Source organism: Erinaceus europaeus, chromosome 6, assembly GCF_950295315.1.
Source record: "Erinaceus europaeus chromosome 6, mEriEur2.1, whole genome shotgun sequence".
Taxonomy (NCBI): domain Eukaryota; kingdom Metazoa; phylum Chordata; class Mammalia; order Eulipotyphla; family Erinaceidae; genus Erinaceus; species Erinaceus europaeus.
Window position 1 is genome coordinate 29534191 of NC_080167.1, and position 21416 is coordinate 29555606.

Consider the following 21416-nt stretch of genomic DNA (forward strand, 5'->3'; position numbering starts at 1 on the left):
AAGGATGGGACCCGGAACTTTGGTGGTGGGAACTGTATGATATTGTACCCCTGTTATCTTACAATCTTTTTAATCATTTTTAAATCACCAACAATAAATTTAAAGATTATTATTTTTAAAATATGTGGCAATTCTTTATGTCAATAGTAAATAGAAGAAGAAATTCAGAAATAATCCCACTTACATTTACAGTAAAAAGAACTAAATATCTATAAATAAACTTAAGAAGGTAAAAGACTTGTACACAGAAAACCAAGTCACTATTAAAGGACCTAGAAAAATATATAGAATCAGAAAGATAGGCCATGCTCTTTAACTGTAAAAATTAGCATCAATAAAATGACCATCCTACCTAGTGCAACATACTGATTCAGTGTAATCACAAGAAAAGTCCCACTGAATTTCTATAAGGGAATGGAACAAAATACACATACACATGGAACCAAAAGATGCTTAGAATCACTGAGAAAACACTAAGAAAAATGAACAAGAATGACAGCATCACACTGCTGGATCTCCAACCGAAATACAGGGCTATAGGAATCTAAAAACTGTGTGGTAGGGCCAGGCAGTAGTGTGCCCAGTTGAACACACATATCACCAAGTATATGGAGCCAAATTCAAGCCCCCAGTTCCCACCTACATGGGGAAAGCTTCATGAACAGTGAAGTAAATGCTACAGGCCTCACCTCTCAGTTTCTCTCTGTTCTATAAAATGGAGGGGGGAAAAGATGACAATTAATGGTGATCATGAATGTAGAAAACAGATCTGGTTTTGTCAGATCAGATATGGACATTTCCTCTTTCAGTTCTAGTTTCCCCTTAGGGAAAGGGGAAAAAGAATCAAAGAAAGAATAAAAAAGATAAAAGTATATGTGAAATTTTAATCACAGTGAGATAGCCCATCACTATTCAAATGTTTATAATTAAAAAGTCAGATACCAGGAGTTGGGCGGTAGCACAGCAGGTTAAGCACAGGTGGAGCAAAGAGCAAGGACCTGTGTAAGGATCCCAGTTCGAGCCCCTGGCTCCCCACCTGAAAGGGAGTCGCTTCACAGGAGGTGAAGCAGGTCTGCAGGTGTCTTTCTCTCCCCCTCTCTGTCTTCCCCTCCTCTTTCCATTTCTCTTTGTCCTATCCAACAATGACGACAACAATAATAACTACAACAATAAAACAACAAGGGCAACAAAAGGGAATAAATATTTTTTTTTAAAAATCAGATACTGAGTATTGGTAAGAATGCAAATAAATTACAATCTTTATACATATTTGGTAGGAATTAAAACTAGTGCTACTTCTTTAGAAACTAGTCCAACTAGTACAATGTTCCTTAACCATTTACTTATAACATTACCATTTGATCCAGAAATTTCATTCCTAGCTACATATTCCTGACAACTGAAAATATGTCACAAAAACTGGTTCATGGATATTTTTGAGCTATTTTTCAGAATAGCACCAAAGTAGAAACAGCCCAAAGGCCTATTAACTGATAAATACAATATAGCATATATAAAGGGATAGTTAGTACCTACCAGAATATAAGAATAAAATGCTAACAACTTTAATAGCACGAAGCTTAAAAAAGCATGCCAACCTAAATAAGTCAAAAAAGGACTCCATGATTCCTTCTATATAAAATGTCAAGAATGGGGCCAGGTGGTGACGCACCTGGCAGAGTGCAAATGTTACAGTGCGCAAGGACCCAGGTTCGAGCCACCAGTCCCCACCTATAGGGGGAAAGTTTTGCAAATGGTAAAGCAGTGCTGCAGGTGTCTCTCTGTCTCTATCTCTGCCTTCCCTCTCAATTTCTGGCTGTTTCTATCCAATATGTAAAGTTAAAAAATAATAAAATAAAATAAAGTGTAAAAAAACAAGCAAATCTAAAGATAAAAAATATAGGTTAGCTATTGCCATGGACTAGAAGGAATGAATGATGGGGAATGAAGATATTCTAAAACTGGTTCTGGTGATAGATAATTCTATCAGTATACTAAAAATAATTGAAATTCTACATATTAAATGATGAATGATGTGTGATCTATGAACTGTATTTCATAGATAAAGCTGTTAAAAACAACAGAAAGAAAACCCTAGAATTTTACTATTGGCCACACAAGATTTTCTGAGAATTAAATATAATTTAGTTTAAGTTCTTGCTGTACTGTAACTATTAAAACAGTGATTTTTCTTTGTTTTTGTGACACTGACAGTGCCTTCACAGCTTGTTAAGACAAAGCTGCCTAAAAAATTCAGCTAACATAGGGATACCAGTTGAGTCTAGCTCTCTATCCTCCAGCTTTAATCATTAGATTATGCAATCTATATAAAGGAGCTAGTCTGTTTTTTCCCCTTAAATTCCTTTTTTCCATGCTAAAATTTTGTCTGTGAATCATAAGGAATCAAACTTTTGCTCAAAGCATAAACTTTTATTTACTAACGGTCTTACAAAAAGCATTGCTTTGTTCAAATTATAACAAGTTTTAACTTCTGATTAAACAAGAAAGTTCTATCAAGTGAATGCTACATGGTAACTAAAACTTTTAAGTTTACCTTTTCTGTTATGTTTACACATCTCTTGATCACAACCATAAAACCTTTTTCAAAATGGTTACATGCTACTACTCTCAATGCTCAGAATCATTGAATATTTTGGGCTGGTCAACACGAATCAAAGCAAGTAGCCTTTGCCAACACGAAAAAGAAAAAGAGCTTACCTCCAGATATCACTTCCCTTAGAAAACAAAGACGACTTAATTACTTCTGGGGCCATCCAGGCATAGGTACCTGCAGTACTCATTTTGGTGGTCCTATGCCATTCTCTAGCTAATCCAAAATCCGTAATCTTCAATGTTTTGTTGTAAATGTCATCATGTTCTATCTTCTCAAGCAGCAAAACTTAAAAGAAGAAAGCCAAAGGTTGGGTGTATTCACAGTTTTGAAAATTTCAATCACAACTTTTCTTTCACTTAAAAAACAACTCTTACCACAACTGAAAGAGTAAATGAGAATTATCTGTATTTTACAATTTTCTCTAACATCACTATATCATAACTTTTAGTGGGTCATTTGTACCTGAAGCTATAGGTTAAAAGCCAAAACAAACAAGCAAAGAAACAAAACAAAACAAAAAATCTTTAAGATTTTTTTTTCCTAGGGACAAAAAACATTTACTGAGATATCAAATGTAGGATCAGAAGTTTATCTGTTGGGAATAAGTAAATATATGTTGCTTTTTCTAATTAGTCAGGTCCTACAAATGCAGAATGATTTTCTCCTAAATAAATAAAGACTATCTCAAACAGTGACATATTGTAATAAATTATTATCAAACATTGCATATATAAAATGCATATAAATATCTTAACTCATGAAGATATTTTACATTAGCACTGTACTGAAGTTTTTGCTACAAATCATCTTTGCTACTGTTTTTCATTTAAAACCCTCTTAGTAAGTAGTGATATTCATCACACTACATAATTATAGCACATTTTATTGTCTATATTCATTATACTGTGCATTAGGTCTTATTTACTAACCACTAGAAATATCTGTCCTGTACCAGAGGCTCCAAAATCCCAGGTTCAATCCCCTGTACCACCATAAGCCAGAGCTAAGCAGTGCTCTGTTTAAAATATATATATATATCTGCCCTTAAATAGCATTAGTCCTATCCTTCATACCCTGACCCCTGGTAATTCTTTCCCTCTCATTTTACAGGTTTCATAGTTTTTGGTTCCACATAGGAAATTTACAGTACTGTCTTTCTCAGTGACCTATGAAACTTTGTGTAACATGCAAAATACTGCTTCTCACTTTTAGAATGTCTATTGTCAAAAAAATAACCAATGCCTCTGAGGATGAGGTGAATATTATACCTTACATATTGTTAGTGAGAATGTTAACTGGTTAAAAAAATGAAAAACAACATGGAGGATCTCAAAAATTCAAAGATCTAATATATATACAGTGATTTCACTTCTAGGTGTAGAAAGAAATGATTAGAAGATTTTAAAAAGATATACACAACCCCATGTTCACTGTAGTATTAATAACATCTATGATATAGAAATAACCTTACAAGAGTATCAACGGATGAATAAATAACAATAACATATTTGCCAAATAGTATTCAGCCATAAGAAAGTAGGGTTTTCTGCTATTGTGACAATATGAATGGAACCTCAATCTTACATTTATTTCAAAATGATAGATCAGGCTTAAAGTACTAGGTTAAATTATACAGTTACCAGGAAACAATGTCAAAAATCAGACCATGTTTCCAACTCTTAGCACTATCCTACATAATGAAGAAGAAGGAAGGGGGATAAAAAATCCACTTCTGTTTGAACAATATTATTCACTGAGAAGACAGCATTACTATACAAAGAAAGGACTGTCATGCCTTAGCCCTGAGGTCCCAGGCCCTAGGTTCAATTCTTGACAGTACCATAAACCAAATCTGAGCAGTGCTTTGCTCTCTCTCTCTCTCTCTCTCTCTCTGTTTACTAAACTCTCTCTACCCTTATTAAAACAAATAAATGTTAAAAATGCAATGATCTGTTATTCTATATCTGTTTTTACTATCCATCTATAATGTTCAACTTATATAGAAAAAAAATCTTCCAAGCTATTTTATAAAACAGTGATTATTTATCTTCAAAATCACTCATTATTTGTCTTAATTTTGTCAGTTACCTTTATATCTAAGTATTTATAGCCCCAAACTATGTACAGATAACATAATCTCAGGAACTGTTTCTTACGAGTTTCACCTACATCTTCCACTATCATCTAATACACATCCTATATGTAACTTATTCAGTGGCACAGTTTTTATTAATAGTAATTATTGTTGGTTCTAATCAGAGTGTTACCTACCACTTAGTGACTGCTATGTAGAAATTCTACATATCTAATATCTTATTTGATCCACACATCATTCTATATCATACCTCCAGTTTATATTACCAAATATTAGTTGTAATCATAAATATAGATTTTTTTTCCTTTTTTTTGGATATAGCAGAAAGAAACTGAGAGGGAAGGGGAAGGCAGAGAAGGAGAGAATCCTTATGCTTCCATTCTGCAGGTGGGGATCAGGAACTTGAACCCGACTTCTTGAGCACTGTAATGTGTACACTCAGTCAAGTGTGCCATCACCTGGCCCCAGTCTACAACTCTTGAGCCAGGTTTCATTCCTATCTGCAAAACTATTTCTCCAACTTTTTGTTACCAATAAAGCTATAGGGTATGAAAAAGGTTGTGGGGAAAGACTATCAAAAAGGCCATTCTGTATAGCACTTAGATTAATTTTTGAATTGTTCTTCCCTTCCCTCTAGATGAAAGTATATTAAGTTCTCCTGTTTTCTCTTGAAGATAAAGAAAAATTTCTAATCTTTAAATCCCTATATATTTAAACTACAGAAGCAAAATCTGAATCAGATAAGCCACTCCACAAGCTGTATTGTCTTTTCTCCTCATAATACTAACTTCACTTTTTAAAATTTTTTAATATTTATTTATTTATTTTCCCTTTTGTTGCCCTTATTGTCTTTTATTGTTGTAGTTATTATTGTTGTTGTTGTCATCGTTGTTGGATAGGACAGAGAGAAATGGAGAGAGGAGGGGAAGACAGAGAGGTGGAGAGAAAGATAGACACCTGCAGACCTGCTTCACTGCTTGTGAAGCCACTCCCCCGCAGATGGGGAGCAGGGGTCTTGAACTGGGATCCTTACACCGGTCCTTGCGCTTTGTACCATGTGCACTAACCCACTGCGCTACCGCCAGACTCCCCTAAATTCACTTTTAAAGAATGATTATTTTATCATCAAAAAAGACACCAAATTAATAGTCAAATGATTTAGTTTTACAAAACTTTGTTTTCCAAGGCACTTTTATGTGCCTTCATTATTATACATATCCAAATAGGTCAATTAAAGCAGGCATTCCCCTTGGTCAGCAATGGATAAAAAAAAGGTAGCTCTAAAATAAGTTAAAACTTACTAGAAGTTTTGTATTAATAGTTTTAGAACACCTCCCCCTCTCCTCAGTTGGAAAGTTTCCATAGGAGCTAAGTACCTTTGGCTTTGAACTAACAGAAAACAAGTTAAAATAACACTCTGAATGTCGAACTTTTAAGAGTACCATGAAAGGCCCATTGTTTTGGATTCTATTGCAGAGGTGTTCAGTGGAATTCCTGAAATTCCATATCTTTTGGGCAAAGTGATCGAAACCAAAAATAGCCAATATCCAAACATGTGAAAACTGGGCACCTGGCCAGGTTTCAGCCTAAGGACACAAGGCTGGTGGAACTTCCGCTTCCTGCTATTCACAGGGAAGAGGTAAGTGCGATAGCTAACCACCAGAAATTACAATGTATAATCCAGACAAATAAACTTTTTTGGCCATAGAAATAGAAAATTCTTATTAGTAACCTAGCAACAGAATTTTTGAGCCCTCTTTTGTGTGACTTCAGTGAAGATTTTTGACCCTTGTTAGCTCTATTCTTTAAAAATCAGTCTTTACAACTTTGTATTTAGTCCACTTATTCATCCATGAGGCACTTGTTTTTCTGGGCTCCTTTGAAGTTTCACATTAGTATTTAAGAATTACAATATATTGTGCATTTTTAAAGAGAAATCACAACATTTTCATTCCGTTTTCTCAACATTTATGAGTTATTTGTGTCTGAATTCCACTTGAATGAACTGGGTTAGTTTCAACAAATCCTTAACTAGGAATATATTATTTTTTAAAATGCTATGAAAAAACAAGTTTAGAAAAGAGGCCATGTGATCAGCAGGGGGAGAGCTAAGCCTGTTAGAGCACCAACTTACATACCTGAGGCCCAAAGGCAGCAGGTTCAGTCCTAGCACTGCTTTATATCAGAGCTGAGCAGTTCTCTCTCTGGTCTCTTTTCTCATCTCATAACAAATAAATATAAATTTAAGGGAGTTGGGCGGTAACACAGTGGGTTAAGCACACATGGTGCAAAGCAAGGACCCGCATAAGAATCTTGGTTTGAGCCCTGGCTCCCCACCTGCAGGGGAGTCACTTCACAAGTGGTGAAGCAGGTCTGCAGGTGTTTATCTTTCTCTCCTCCTCTCTGTCTTCCCTCCTCTCTCCATTTCTCTCTGTCCTAGCCAACAACAATGACATCAGTAACAACAACAATAATAAACACAACAATAAAGCAACATGAACAAAAGGGAATAAATTTAAAAATATATATAAATTTTAAAAAGAAAGAAGGAAGGAAGAAAGAAAGGGTAGGAGGAAGGAAGGGAGAGAGGGAAGAGAAAAGCAGCAATATTCAGTTCTTAAAATCTTCAGAATGAACCCTGTATTCTAAAAATTCAGGGAACTAAAATCTTACTTATAAAAAAGCCATGAAACTGTATCTTTTTATCTCATTGTTTCTTTGCACTTGTATTGAATGCCTTCCCCCTTCCATTGAAAAATACACTAGCTACTCCATGTTCAATTATCAAGGCTAGAACACTGGATTCTTACTGTAGCAATAAATGTGAAATCATATATAAGTTAGCTAAACTTCAAGGGAGAGAGAGAGTCTCTAATATTACAAGACTATAAATAACATCTACTCTTATCTGACACAAGTTCTGTGCATTTCTAATCCACTTAAGATATGACATTTCTGGATGTGAGGGTGATCTGGCTGCGATATCTGTCACCCCACTGACCGCCTGGGTTGATTTGGCTGATCTGGCTGGCTAGGTGGGTGTCCCCTTCCTCCCTTACGGCTCCATGTGTGTCCTTCCCGTAGCTGTGTGCTGAGTCGAAGAGGATGACCTTCCCCGAATAGAGATGGACTGGTCTTCAGAAGAGGGTGAACAAGTAGCTGCGCTCCCCTACTAGAACCTCCAAACAAGCTCTCAAGATGTGATATTTCCAATTCATTTAAATATGGTACGATCTTTATTTATTTATTTATTTTCCCTTTTGTTGCCCTTGTTTTTTTTTTACTGTTTTTGTAGTTGTTGTTGTTATTGATGTCGTCATTGTTACATAAGACAGAGAGAAATGGGGAAGAAAGAAAGGGAGAGAAAGGTAGAAACCTTTAGACCTGCTTTACTACCTGTGAAGCGACTCCCCTGCAGGTGGGGAGCGGGGGCTCAAACCAGGATCCTTATGCTGGTCCTTGTGCTTAGCGCCATGTGCACTTAGCCAGCTGTGCTACTGCCCGACTCTCTAAATATGGTACTATCATATCTGTTAGTATCTTTCTAATTTGTCAGTAACCAGGAGGGAGAATTTCTAGGCAATTAATCTGATTCTATTGCACATCAACTTGCATTTTTATAAGTTCACTACATTTCTATTAAATGAGTGAACAAGTAAATTTTGTAGGAATAGGACTGAGTATGAAAAAGATGAATCATAAGCTTTTTTATGTGAAGTCAACTGTTAATTACAGAAAATCAACTTTGTCCTGCTAAATTAGCATTAGAAAATTAAGGCACAAGGGGTCAAGGAGTAGTTCACCTGGCACGATGTGATATGCATGGGCCAAGTCCAAACACAGGGACTATACAATAGTGCAGTAACACTGATGGAAGTTCTAGGGCTATACTATTTGTCTGTCTGTATCATCTATCATTTCTATCTATAGTAGAAAAAAAGTATGAAAAAAGTCAACACATGTGAAGTCTTGTCTGATATCTACTGCAAAATAAATACATCACATTAGCTATTTGTACAGTGATACACCAGCAGCACTGGATGTGTACTAAATTGACCACTCTTTCCTAAGATCCATTTTTTACTTGCTATCTGCCAAGTTATCACACCATCTCCTGTGATAGACTCTTGAAGACACAACCTAAACATAAACTGATAGCTGTTCATTTTTTATGTATTTAGAAACAATTTGAGTACTGTTAGTCTCCTAGTTTGAGTGTGAACATACAAGTCTTCTGTAACTTTTTAAGAGAAGACTTTATTATTAGTCTTGTCTACATCATACAGTGCAATCTGTCATGTACTTATTCACATGGCTTCATCCATTCATAAAGTTCCATATACATTCATATACTCATTATTCATATATTTATTCATCATTCTTTTCATGTTTCTCTTCCTGATTCCTTTTTAAAATATGCCTACTGACTTGCTTATTAATAAGATTCTTATTATACTTATTAATAAGAAGGGGGGAGAGAGAACCAGAGCATCATTCAAGACTTTATGCTTGAGAGTCTAAGACTTTCTCCACTGTGCCACTTCCTAGAAGGCTTCCTGATTCCTCTTTTATCTTTCTCCCTGACTTCTAATTACTAAAGACCTCCAGAACTCAGTTCTTGGATTGCAGGTCTTTTCTATCTAAACTATTTGATGTAATAATTTGCAGAAAATATGAAACAAAAAAAATATTAAATTCACATAAAGCCAGTAACATCCTAGTGCACACAAGGTAGTACCACAAATGAAATGCAATGTATTTTGTTTCGTTTTTTCCAATAGCTTAAAGAACATGCTAAAAGTGAACTCTGGTAGTGAAATAGTTACAATAGCGATCTAACACTTCATGCCTTCTCCTTGACCCTCAAGTTATCAACCACAGTTACAAGCAGACCTGCCAAAGCATGCAGATGGCAACACTCCTACAGAGAACAAAGCTCACAACTGTTTCCTCATCCTGCTGACTGGCTCTAATCAAGTAAGTTAGTCAAATAAAAAAAGACCCCCACCCAATCAAGATGAATAAATATATGACACATGGCACTGTGTTATTCAGACAGACTAATAATAAAGTCTTCTGTTAAAAAGTTACAGAAGACTTGTATACTAACACACAAACTAGGAGACTTACAATACTTACATTGTTTCTAAATATATAAAAAATGAATAGTCACCAGTTTACGTTTAGATTGTATGTTAAGAGTCCATCTAGTTCACCAGTTTACGTTTAGATTGTGTGTTAGAGTCCATCTAGTACTTTAACATATACCAGGAGTCATTAAACATTTGGCCTAAGGACCAAAACTGGTCTACTGCCTATTTTATAAAGTTTTATTAGAGCACAGACATATTCATTTTTTTTTCTACATTTCATATTAGAATGCATCAAACACAGAGTTGGATGGTCACAATAGAGACCTTAGGGATTGTTAGACCAAGCATATCTATTATCTGGACCTTTACAGGAAAAGCATGTCAAGCCCAAATGGTTGTATCTCACTTCATTCTCTCATCACTCTATTCAGAAAGCCAGTCATTCTCAAGCCCACAGCTGCAGAGCAATGGAGCTAGAGCTCCGACTTCAGACACCAAAATCTCACTCTTCCCCAATGTCAAGGAGACAAATGCTTAGAGATGTTGCTTTTCTTGGTCGCAAAGTCCATAAGCAAATACATTTACTCTCCCCAGATGGCTCCTATAACCAATTACCTAGCATCATCAGTTAAATGGATTAGCTAATACTTAAGTGGATTTTGGATATGCTCTAGACATGTAAGACTCCACTATCACCTCAGAAAAATATTAAGAAGAAACATCTGGGGGCTGAGCAGTAGTGATTTGAGTTAAGCATACATAGTATGCATACATACTAATTGCAAGAATTGTTGCAAAGAACTGGTTTCCAGCCCTTACTCCCCACCTGCAGGGGGACCATTTCACAAGCGGTGAAGCAAATCTGCAGGTGTCTATATTTCTCTCTCCCTCTCTATCTGCCCTCCCCTTTATCCTATATTCCTTTTATCTCTATATCCTATCAAATAAAATGGAAAAAGAAAAAAAAAAGGAAAAGGAAAAAAAAAACTGGTCACCAGGAAGGAACAGCAGATTCCTAGTGCCAATACCTAGCACCAGTGATAGACTTGGAAGCAAAAAAAAAAAAAAAAAAAAAAAAAGAAGACAGAAGAGAGAATAAAAAATTCATAAATCCAGAGCTTTGAATATTTGAAAATGTTTTTAAAATATATTCTATTTTGGTGCCGGGAGGTAGTGCAGTGGGTTGAATGCACATGGTGTGCAAGGATCCGCATAAGGATCCCAGTTCAAGCCCCCAGCTCCCCACCTGCAGGGGGATTGCTTTGCAAGTGGTGAAGCAGGTCTGCAGGTGTCTGTCTTTCTCTTCTCCTCTCTGTCTTCTCCTCCTCTCTCGATTTCTCTCTGTCCTACCCAACAACAACAGCTATAACAACAATAACAGCCACAACAAAGACAACAAAATGGAAAAAAATAGGCTCCAGGAACAGTGGATTCATAGTGCTGGCACTGATAACCCTGGAGGCAAAAAGAAAACAAAAAGGAGGAGGAGAAGGAGGAGGACGGGAAGAAGAAAGAAGAAGAAGGAGAAGAGGAAGAGAAAGAGAAAGAGGAAGAGGAAGAGGAAGAGGAAGAGGAAGAAGAAGGAAGAGGAGAAGAAGGAAAATATACTGTTTCTTCAAAAGCTCAGATGGACAACTGATGGACAGAATTGGATTTGTATTAAAGCAAGTGAGTAAAAGTGTCAGTGACAGAATCTAGATGGTAGCATGTAAGTGTTTACCTAAAGTTTCTTTAATTCTAATTATTCCAAGATTTTTTAAAAATTAGTAAAAAAAATTCTTATTTGTTCCCACCTAGGGTCAATGAATTAGAATATTCAAAATTGATATCCAAGAGTGAGGCAGAGAATCTTATTTTTAAAATAATTTATGTATTTACTTTTTAATGAAAAAGAAGAAGAAGAAGAAGAAAAAAGCCATCACTCTGGGACATGATGCCAGGGATAGAACTTAGAATCTCACACTTGAAAGTCCAATGCCCCATGCATTATGCCACCTGCCTAGTCACAAACAGAATTATTTTTTTAAATTCATGAAGACTTTCTGATACTAGATTTTTAGGAACAACAGCTATAAAATATGATCTAGCGGGAGTCGGGCGGCAGCGCAGCAGTTAAGCGAAGGTGGCGCAAAGCACAAGGACCAGTGTAAGGATCCCGGTTCAAGTCCCCAGCTCCCCACTTGCAGGTGCATCGCTTCACAAGCGGTGAAGCAGGTCTGCAGGTGTCTGTCTTTCTCTTCTCCTCTCTGTCTTCCCCTCCTCTATCCATTTCTCTCTGTCCTACCCAACAACAAAAACATCAATAACAACAACAATAATAATTACAACAATTAAAAAAACAAAAAAGGGAAATGAATAAATAAATATAAAAAAATGGGTTCTAGCAATGGGATCACAGGAGGTCCAGGAATCCTTAGTAATCTCTAATGTGACAACTGATAAACTGCATTCAATGTCTTCTGCGCTGTTTGACATTAAAGTGAGTTTCAAAAATGCAAAGCAATACTGCTCTTTTCACTAAATTTGTTTTGGAAAATCAAGAGTTCTCTTCCACTACAAATGTTAAGTTGGGACCAGATGGCATAGAGTAAAGCATACATATTACCATGTGCAAGGCCTAGGGTTCAAGCCCCTAACCACCAGCTGTAGGAGAGAAGCTTCATAAACGGTGAAGCAGGTCTGCAGGTGTCTTTCTCTCCCCCTCTGTCTTCCCCTCCTCTCTCCATTTCTCTCTGTCCTATCCAACAACAATGACAACAATAATAACTACAACAATAAAACAACAAGGGCAACAAAAAGGGAATAAATACGTAAATAAATATTTAAAAATAAACCCTTTAAAATAGGTTAAGGTTTATTTAAAAACATAATATAAATAAATAACACAGTTGGTAAATGATAAAAATCAATATTCGAACCAGGTCAGGGCAATGTCAAGAGCAATGCTCCTTACAGTAGCTGCACTACTCTAAAAATGTTCAACTCTTAAGTGCTAGGGTGAGCAAATAGGGCTTACAAAATGACTCTCAAAAAATAGATAAAGGAGATGACCCCTCTCCTCTTCCCTTTAGTGCTTTACTCTACATCATAACCAAGACAAAAGCAATCAGATGTACAAAGTGGGTAAGAAATGTGCAGTGTTCAGAGTTAAATAACTCCACTTCCCCATTACTATAAGAAAATGACTAGTGTACTAAGATATATATATATATATATGTGTGTGTGTATGTATACATATATGTGTGTGAATATATATATACATATATATGCATTAAAATGGTGAAAGAAGATATGATGAACATTTCATTTGTGATTACTGTTCTGAAAATATAACCTTTAGCTAATTTTGGGCAAAGCTGATCAGTTTTCAGTCACCACTGGGACTTCTGGACAGAGTTCCCTAAGGTCTTTGGAAGAAGAAGGTGCTATGGCATCAAGTTACATTTCTGGAGTAAAATCTCTTGTCTAAGATAAAAAAAAAAAAGTGTTCTTTTTTTTTTTTTATCTAATAAAAACATAATAGGTTCTTTAAATTACTTTTTTTTTTTTTGGCCTCCAGGGTTATAGCTGGGGCTTAGTGCCTGCACTATGAATCACTGCTCCTACAGGCCAATTTTTCCCATTTTTGTTGCCCTTGTTATTATTATTATTGCTGTTGGATAGAACATAGAGAATCGAGAGAGGAGGGGAAGACATAGAAAGGGAAAGAAAGACAGACACCTACAAACCTGCTTCATTGCTTGGGAGGTGACCCCTCCTGCAGGTGGGGACCTGGGGGCTCGAACTGGGATTGTTACTCTGGTCCATGCACTTCATGCCATGTGTGCTTAACCCGTTGCACTACCGTCCAGCCCCTCTTTAAATTACTTTTATAAGCAACTTGCCTTTTTGGAGATAACATTCACTATCACATTCCCAAGTGTTTTTGTTATTTACATGAGAAAAACTTAAAATATTAAAATTACTAGGCCTGACTTCCATCATATTGAAGTAAGCTTTGGTCCTGTAGTCTCCCTCTCTTTACTAAAGAAAAATAGACTGCTTTTGTATTTTGCTTTAGTATGCGCTCTAAAATGAACATCATTAACAAATGCCTATTTATAGACTTTAATTTTTTAAAAGTTTTTTATATTTATTTATTTATTCCCTTTTGTTGTCCTTGTTTTATTGTTGTTATTATTGATGTCATTGTTGTTGGATAGGGCAGAGAGAAATGGAGAGGAGGGGAAGAGAAAGATAGATACCTGCAGACCTGTTTCAATGCTTGTGAAGCAACTCCCCTGCAGGTGGGGAGCCGGGGGCTCGAACCGGGATCCTTACACTTGTCCTTGCGCTTTGAGCCACCTGTGCTTAACCCGCTGCACTACTACCCCAACTCCCTATTTATAGACTTTATATGTTACTATAGGTCAAGATGTAGATAATAATTATTCCCAGAAGACTAAAAAGGTCAGGATACAACGATAACTTATCACTTAAGTAAAGAATATCAAAGTAATCAATTCTCAAAATTTGTAGTTCAGCTTCTCCTGGAGTATTTATTTCCTATTTAAGAGAAACAGAAGAAAAAAAAAAAAAAGAAAGCAGAGGAGCAAGAGAAACAGTTCACTAGGTAGCATGTTTACGCCACCATACATGTTATGTGGTACAGGTTTACGCCACCATGTTTACGCCACCATACATGTTTATGCCATGTTTACACCACCATACATGCTATGTGGTACAGGTTGAAACAGGTGCCAGAGTAGAGGCAAACTCCAGTGTTATGATGTCCCTCTTTCTGTTTGTCTCAGCTCCTCCCATTCTCCTCTCTCTCTCTGTATGTGTATATATATGTGTGTGTGTGTGTGTAAATATATGTATATGTAGTAGATGTATATATCTGAATAAAATGAGTGGTAAAATTATATATGTACAAGCCTCAGCTCCACAAAGAAAAAATACATATTTTTTAAAAGGTCTACTATAGTATGCAGTATTAATAAAAAACAAAAAACCATGGTTTAGAAGTTTAAATCTTTCAACCTGAATTATACACAATAAGCAAAATAATTAGACTGAATTCTAATAATTCAAACCCTAGTCAGCAATTCACATATGCAAACCTTCTTGAAAACTACCTCCACCTGTTATCACCACATTCAGCCAAGCCAAAGCCTTTTCTGTCTTAAGACAGTAACAACCTTCACTAAGGTCAACTGCAGTCCACTGTCCACAACTGTGAGGGCAAACTTGTAAACACAGAAATATATCAGATAGCACTGCATGTCTGCACAGAATGCTTGAAGAAGCCAGACAGAAAGCATTCAGAGTGGAGCCTCTACAAGGATCACAATCTCCACTCTATCTCTCTCAGCCTTCCAGTCTTGTTCCCTCTTTAAGTGAGGCTCATTTCAACTTCATCTTGCCTTTCCCTGAAAAACTGCTTGGATCATTCCTCCTCAGTCAATCTCTGTGTCAACCCCCCTTTGTCCTCTGCTCCATCACTCTCTAGCCCACAACACGTGGCACTTTCAAATATTTATATTAAAATATTTACTCCATGACTACCATCTATCCATCTTTCCTATTAAACTGTTGACAACTGGTTTGCCACTGAGTTTCTGCACAACTGAGCAATAAGGGTAAGAACTCAAGATATACTAAATAAATGAGTTATAGTTCAGGAGGATTTCTGTCTCTTCTCTGATTACATATAAAATGGGCAGTTTTCACAATTACCCAAATTTGTCTTTAATTGTTCTCAAGTTGCATGTGTAGTTATAGCAAAATGTCTTCTATTTACTTTGTATTCCAGGACTTAGCAAAATTTTAAGATAAATCAAAATTAAAACATGCAGAACTGGTCTAACATTCAGTCTCTAACTCACTTTTAGAAAAGGGCCAAATTTGCTTGTACCACTACAGCTTATCAGCTCTTATTCAGCATATGCACTGTCTCAAACAATTTGACAAAATGCAAAATAACCCACTGGAAAAGAGGCAAGAAAATCTGTCAAGAGCATTATCTTCTTCTGACCAACTTAGCCATTTATTGTAAACAACAATTTCCACTAACTTGGTTCCAAACAGTTGTATACTGGCTCTTTGTTACATGAGTAGACTACTGATGAAAATAAAATTCAATATTTATTTTTAAAAGCTTGTTTACATTATCATTAACTTACTACCACCATTAGCAAATAACTAATAAAGTCAAAGAAAACATACTGTAATAGGCTATCTGCTATACTCAAGAGTCTGAACAAGAATTTTATCATATAACAGCATTCCAAGGAATCTGCATTTATTAAGTAATACCAAGAGAATCAGGATAAGGTATTGTGCTAGACACTGGGATTTGCACATTTAGGGCCTATTCAAAGTGTCCACAATTCTGTAATTAGATTAGTATAATAAAGGTTATATGGTAACAAATATTTGGCTAGGCTACTGACCTAGGCAATTAAGTCTGTTTAAAAGTACAACAATTTAAAGCAAAGGCAACTTTGCCTGACAATTATAGAAGTTAAAATGCTCCAGGAAGTTTGGCAATTCATTCAGAGGCTGAAAAGTGTTTCAAAATCTAAATTAAGGCATATAATCACCTTCAACTACATAATTTCTACCATATATATACACAGGAGTCAATTTTCCACTCTACGAGTTTTTCTGGTGTCAATAAGAACTGCTTAACCGGGAGTCGGGCTGTAGCGCAGTGGGTTAAGCGCAGGTGGCGCAAAGCACAAGGACCGGCATAGGGATCCCGGTTCGAACCCGGGTCCCCACCTGCAGGGGAGTCGCTTCACAGGCGATGAAGCAGGTCTACAGGTGTCTATCTTTCTCTCCTCCTCTCTGTCTTCCCCTCCTCTCTCCATTTCTCTCTGTCCTATCCAACAACAATAATAACTACAACAATAAAACAAGGGCAACAAAAGGGAATAAATAAATAAAATAAATATTTTTTAAAAAAACTGCTTAACCATAGCTATTATTCCAGGAACATGTTATTTCTTTTTAGTATTTAACAGTATTAGTTCTTTTAATTTTTTTTTCAATTTAGGGGCCAGGCAGTGGTGCATCTGGTTAAGTGCACACATTACAGTGTACTAGGACCGGGGTTCAAGCTCCTGGTCCCCACCTTTAAGTGGAAAGCTTCACAAATGGTGATGCAGGGTTGGAGATGTCTTTGTCTTTTTCCCTCTCCATATCCCCCCTCCCCATCTCAATTTCTCTCTGTCTCTATCCAATATTAATAATAAAATATCTTTTAAAAGTTTTTCAACTTATATTTTAAAAGTTTAAATTGAACCTCAGGTTTCCATTCCTCCTATACTTTTATGAACACTAACAAACATACTCTACCTTCTAAATAGGCCACATGAAACTCTGACATACCTACAACCCAACAAATAGATGAAACACAATGCAGAACGAACAGTTATTGGCTCTTGAACTGTTTCTGGTCTAAGGACCAACCTAACAGAAACTGTTTACCTGTGTAGGTGATTTAACATCATGCAACAGAGCAATTTTTAAGAATGCCAAGTTCATATGTATCACAGAACTGCTACTACTACCATGAGACAAAGTAAGTGAAGATTCTTGAGGCTCTCAGGTACCAGGTTCAATCCCCTTGCATCACCATATGCTAGAACTGAACAGTGCTCTGGCAATAAATAAATAAATAAATAAATAACCACCCACCACTAGTGATGAAATTGGGGGCAGCACAGCAGCAAGTGTCAGAAAATCAAACCTGAAGTGAAGTATCCAATACTCATATGTTAGCTATGAACATTCAAATTATAACTTCCATAATAAAATGCCAGAATTCTCCAAAAAAAAAAAACCAAAAAACTGAAGGATTTAAGACTAGAGGAAAAAATCCATACAAGTATAAATAGATCTTTTTTGCCTCTGTCACTCTTCTTTCTGAAAACTCCTGGAAAGACTATGTTTCCTTTTGAATTAGCTCCTGTCCTAGCAGGTTTTACAAAGTTGAAAGACTTGCCGCTAGCGGGTAGGCCCATGCCAGTTGTGGGCACATCTTTCAAGCATTTCATCTCACTCTAGAATATGAAATGATCTTCACCAGTGAAGAAACAACGTTAACAATAATGAATCCTCTTAGCTCTTTCATCCTGTGAAATTTAATAGGATTTGTATATAGGTAACTTGTCAACTATTTACTGGAACCTGGAAAATACACCCAGATATATAAACAAAACAGATCTTCAGGATCTCAAGTACCTTTGCAAGGACAGGGAATATGCTTTTAACACCAAAGTGCATAATGATATAAACTGGTATTTCCTGACCTAACAATCAAGCAACTGAACCAATAAGAAAATCATATCTGATATACTGAAACATTTGAATGAAGATTTTATGGAAACGTCAAAATACAAGAAGTCATAATTAATGTAAGAGAGCAGGTATCTGATAACAGCACCTGCAAAGCAGGACAGTGAGCTTGATGAAGGCCACCAGGCGCTGGTCCCTTGTTCCTTACATCTGAAGAATAAACCATTTACTGTAGGCTCCCCACCTGCAGGGGGTTCCTTTCACAGGCGGTGAAGCAAGTCTGCAGATGTCTATCTTTCTCTTCCCCTCTCTGTCTTCCCCTCCTCTCTCGATTTCTCTCTGTCCAACAACAATGACAGCAATAATAACAACAACAATGATAAACAACAAGGGCAACAAAAAGAAAAAAAATTAAAAATTAAGTTGTTAAGAAAAACATTTACTGGAACTCGGTTGGTAGCGCCACGGGTTAAGCACATGTGGCTCAAAGTGTAAGGGCCTGCATAAGGATCCCGGTTCGAGCCCCCGACTCCCCACCTGCAGGGGAGTCATTTCACAGGCGGTGAAGCAGGTCTGCAGGTGTCTCTTTTTCTCTCCCCCTCTCTGTCTTGCCCTCCTCTCTCCATTTCTCTCTGTCCTATCCAACAACAACGACATCAATAACAATAATAATAACTACAACAAGAGCAACAAAGGGGAATAAATAAATAAAATAAATATTAAAAAAACATTTACTGTACCCAAAAAGCCAGCAGTACAGTGAGGTTTCCATCAGATACAATTATTTCACTACTGCTTAGTTTGTGCCTTATTAAAAAAAAATGTTTTTTTAAAAGAGCCAAAGTGTGTCCCCTGTCCCAAAGCAAGTCTTTGGCTGGACCTCTGAGTTCAGAAAGGCCCACACAGGCACTACTGGCACCCAGAGGAGACCCCCGCCTCCTTAAAACAAAAACTGTGCTCCTGGGGCCGGCCCACGGGTGGGCTGTTAAGACGCGGTTGCATTCTCTTCCCCAACACTCAGATAAATGCCCAGGTCACTTACTGTTGCTGGACTTGAGGTCCCGGTGCAGGATGGACACCACCGCCTCCTCGTGCAGGTACAGCATGCCCCGGGCGATCTGCACGGCCCAGTTGACCAGCACGTGTGGGGGGATGCGGCGCGTGTGGCGCGGGCCTGGCGCGCGCGGGTCCGGGGCTGAGTTGCCTGCGGCCAGCGCGCGGTTGAGCGCTCCCCCGCGGGCGAACTCCAGCACCAGGCAGAGGTGCGGCTGCTGCAGGCACACGCCGCGCAGCTCGATGATGTTGGGGTGCCGCAGCATGGCGAACAGTTGCGCCTCCCGCCGCACACTCTCGGCCGCCGCCGCCGCGTCCTGCTCCGGGTCCCGGCGCGCCGCCTTCACGGCCACCTCCTGGCCCTGCCAAGTGGCGCGGTACACTTGTCCGAAGCCGCCCGCACCGATGAGCTCCTTGAGTTCCAGCCGCTCGAAGTCGACGTGCACAGGCGAGCCGGGCCTTGGCGGCGGCCCTGAAGGCGGCAGCGCGGGGCAAGCGGCAGGGCGGCACGGCGCCACGTAGTTGGCGGGGAAGATACCGAGGCGCCGCTGCACCTGGCCGGCCCACCAGCCCTCGTCCCCGGACACGGCGGCGTCCTGGGATAGCACCTCCACCAGCTGGCCGCGCCGCAGGCTCAGCTCGTCCTCCCCGCGCGCCTCGTAGTCGTACAGGGCGGCCCACAGCCCCGCTCCTGCCGAAGCGGCCGAGCCCCCGGAGGAGGAGGACGAAGAAGACACGGAGTCCGCGGAGGCGCCCCGGGCCGGGCTCACCGGCCTGTCAGCCGCACCCCCGTCGCCCAGCCAGGCCATGGAGGGCGGCCGCGAGGGCTCGGGCGGAGCGGTGGGCTCAGCCTCCCGGGCGGCCGGGTGCGCACATCGTCCGGCTGAGTAGCAGCCCGCTCCCCTGGAAAGGAGGAGGACGAGTGGCGGCTGCGCGGCGGTGGGATGGGTGGGGTCGGGGGTCACCGCTCTGCTTCCCCGGGGCTCGGGCTTCAGTCCCCGTTCTTCCTCGGCTGCCTGCGCTGCTGCAGCTGGCCCCGCGCTCGCGGGCGTTGTGGCACCATGGTGGCGCGCAAACCTTGCGGGCTGCGGGCCGCACACTCTGCCTAGTAGCTTTCAGGACCCGCCTCCTCCCGGACCCGATCAGCCCCGCCCGCCAACCTTAGTACCCGCCCACTGCGGGGGCCAGCCCTGACCCCCCCAGCGGGGGGCCGCCCCTGCCATGGCGCTCCTGGGCTTGGGTGCGCCGCACCCACGTGGCCCGGAAGGCGGGGCCAGCGGAGGGCTGAGTTTAGTTTTAGGAAAGATTATGTTAAGTCCTGCCTAAGGTTTGGGGTTCACTGTTTTCTAGAAGTCGGTGACTGCAGGTGTAGGAAACCTAGTTCTTTAAGTCCACATGACCGTGGGCCAGAATTGTGGTGAAAGCCACAGAGCATCCACGAACAGGTCTCAGAACCTGATTCCAGATCCAAGCTGCAGCATTTGAAATCACAGTGAAACAGTGAAGTTATCAAAGCCATGCACATATGCAGGCCCAATCCCGGAAACTCACTCCTTGTGACTTGATAATCGTGTGTTTATCTTTACTCAAATGAGAGAAGTCATTAGCTACAACTAGGTGCTAGAACCCCAGCACTTGCATATTCCTCAAAAGGGCGAAGTGAGCATGGATTGTACTCAGAAAGTCTAGACTGCTACTCTGCTGATTGTTTAGTTACCTGTGTGCATTGTGGATGCCTCCATTTGCTGACTGTGGAGTGCTAGGTAACCTTTACAGCAAGAAATGAAGTTTTCCTATTTGCTGGCAACACTATTTCTAGTCTAAGGACAGAAAGGAATTGAGGGTTTTCATAAATGAACATGCTTTCTTCTCTGTTATTGTCTTTTTTATTATTATTAATGAAAAATTCCAGAGCCAGCAAAATAGCTCATCTATATGGTGTGCCCCTTTCATGTGTACCAGGTTCCATCCTGGAAAAAGCCTTGGTGTTGTGGTTCTATCTGTCTTTCTGTCTAATAATGTGAGTAGGAGAAGTGAAGTCCCGGTGACGAAAAACAAACGAATAAAAGGATCAGAAAGAAAGAAAAAAGAAAATCTTTGAAGGTGTACTGGTGAAGATGACCTTGCAAGGGAATAAAATCTTCAGTTTTTATGAAATCGGCTGCCAATATGACAGCAAAAAATGCAGCAGAAATGGCAGTAGTGCCCAGCTCAACCCAGGATCGAGGGCTTTTCCCTCTTCACTCCACTTTCTATCCACTCCCTTGGTCAGCCC

At 39.2% G+C, this 21416-nt stretch overlaps 1 protein-coding gene across 1 annotated transcript in view; it reads right to left on the reverse strand.

The window, feature by feature from the left end:
- The window catches only part of MAP3K21 (mitogen-activated protein kinase kinase kinase 21), a 60359-nt gene extending 40070 nt beyond the window's left edge, over positions 1-20289 (reverse strand). The window contains exons 1-2 of the mRNA XM_016188066.2: positions 19131-20289; positions 2719-2899 (exon numbers count right to left, since the gene is read on the reverse strand). Coding sequence (XP_016043552.1) covers positions 2719-2899; positions 19131-19950 — 1001 coding nt within the window. The 5' untranslated portion in view covers positions 19951-20289. The remainder of the gene's footprint in view (positions 1-2718; positions 2900-19130) is intronic.
- Between the last annotated feature and the right edge of the window lie 1127 nt (positions 20290-21416).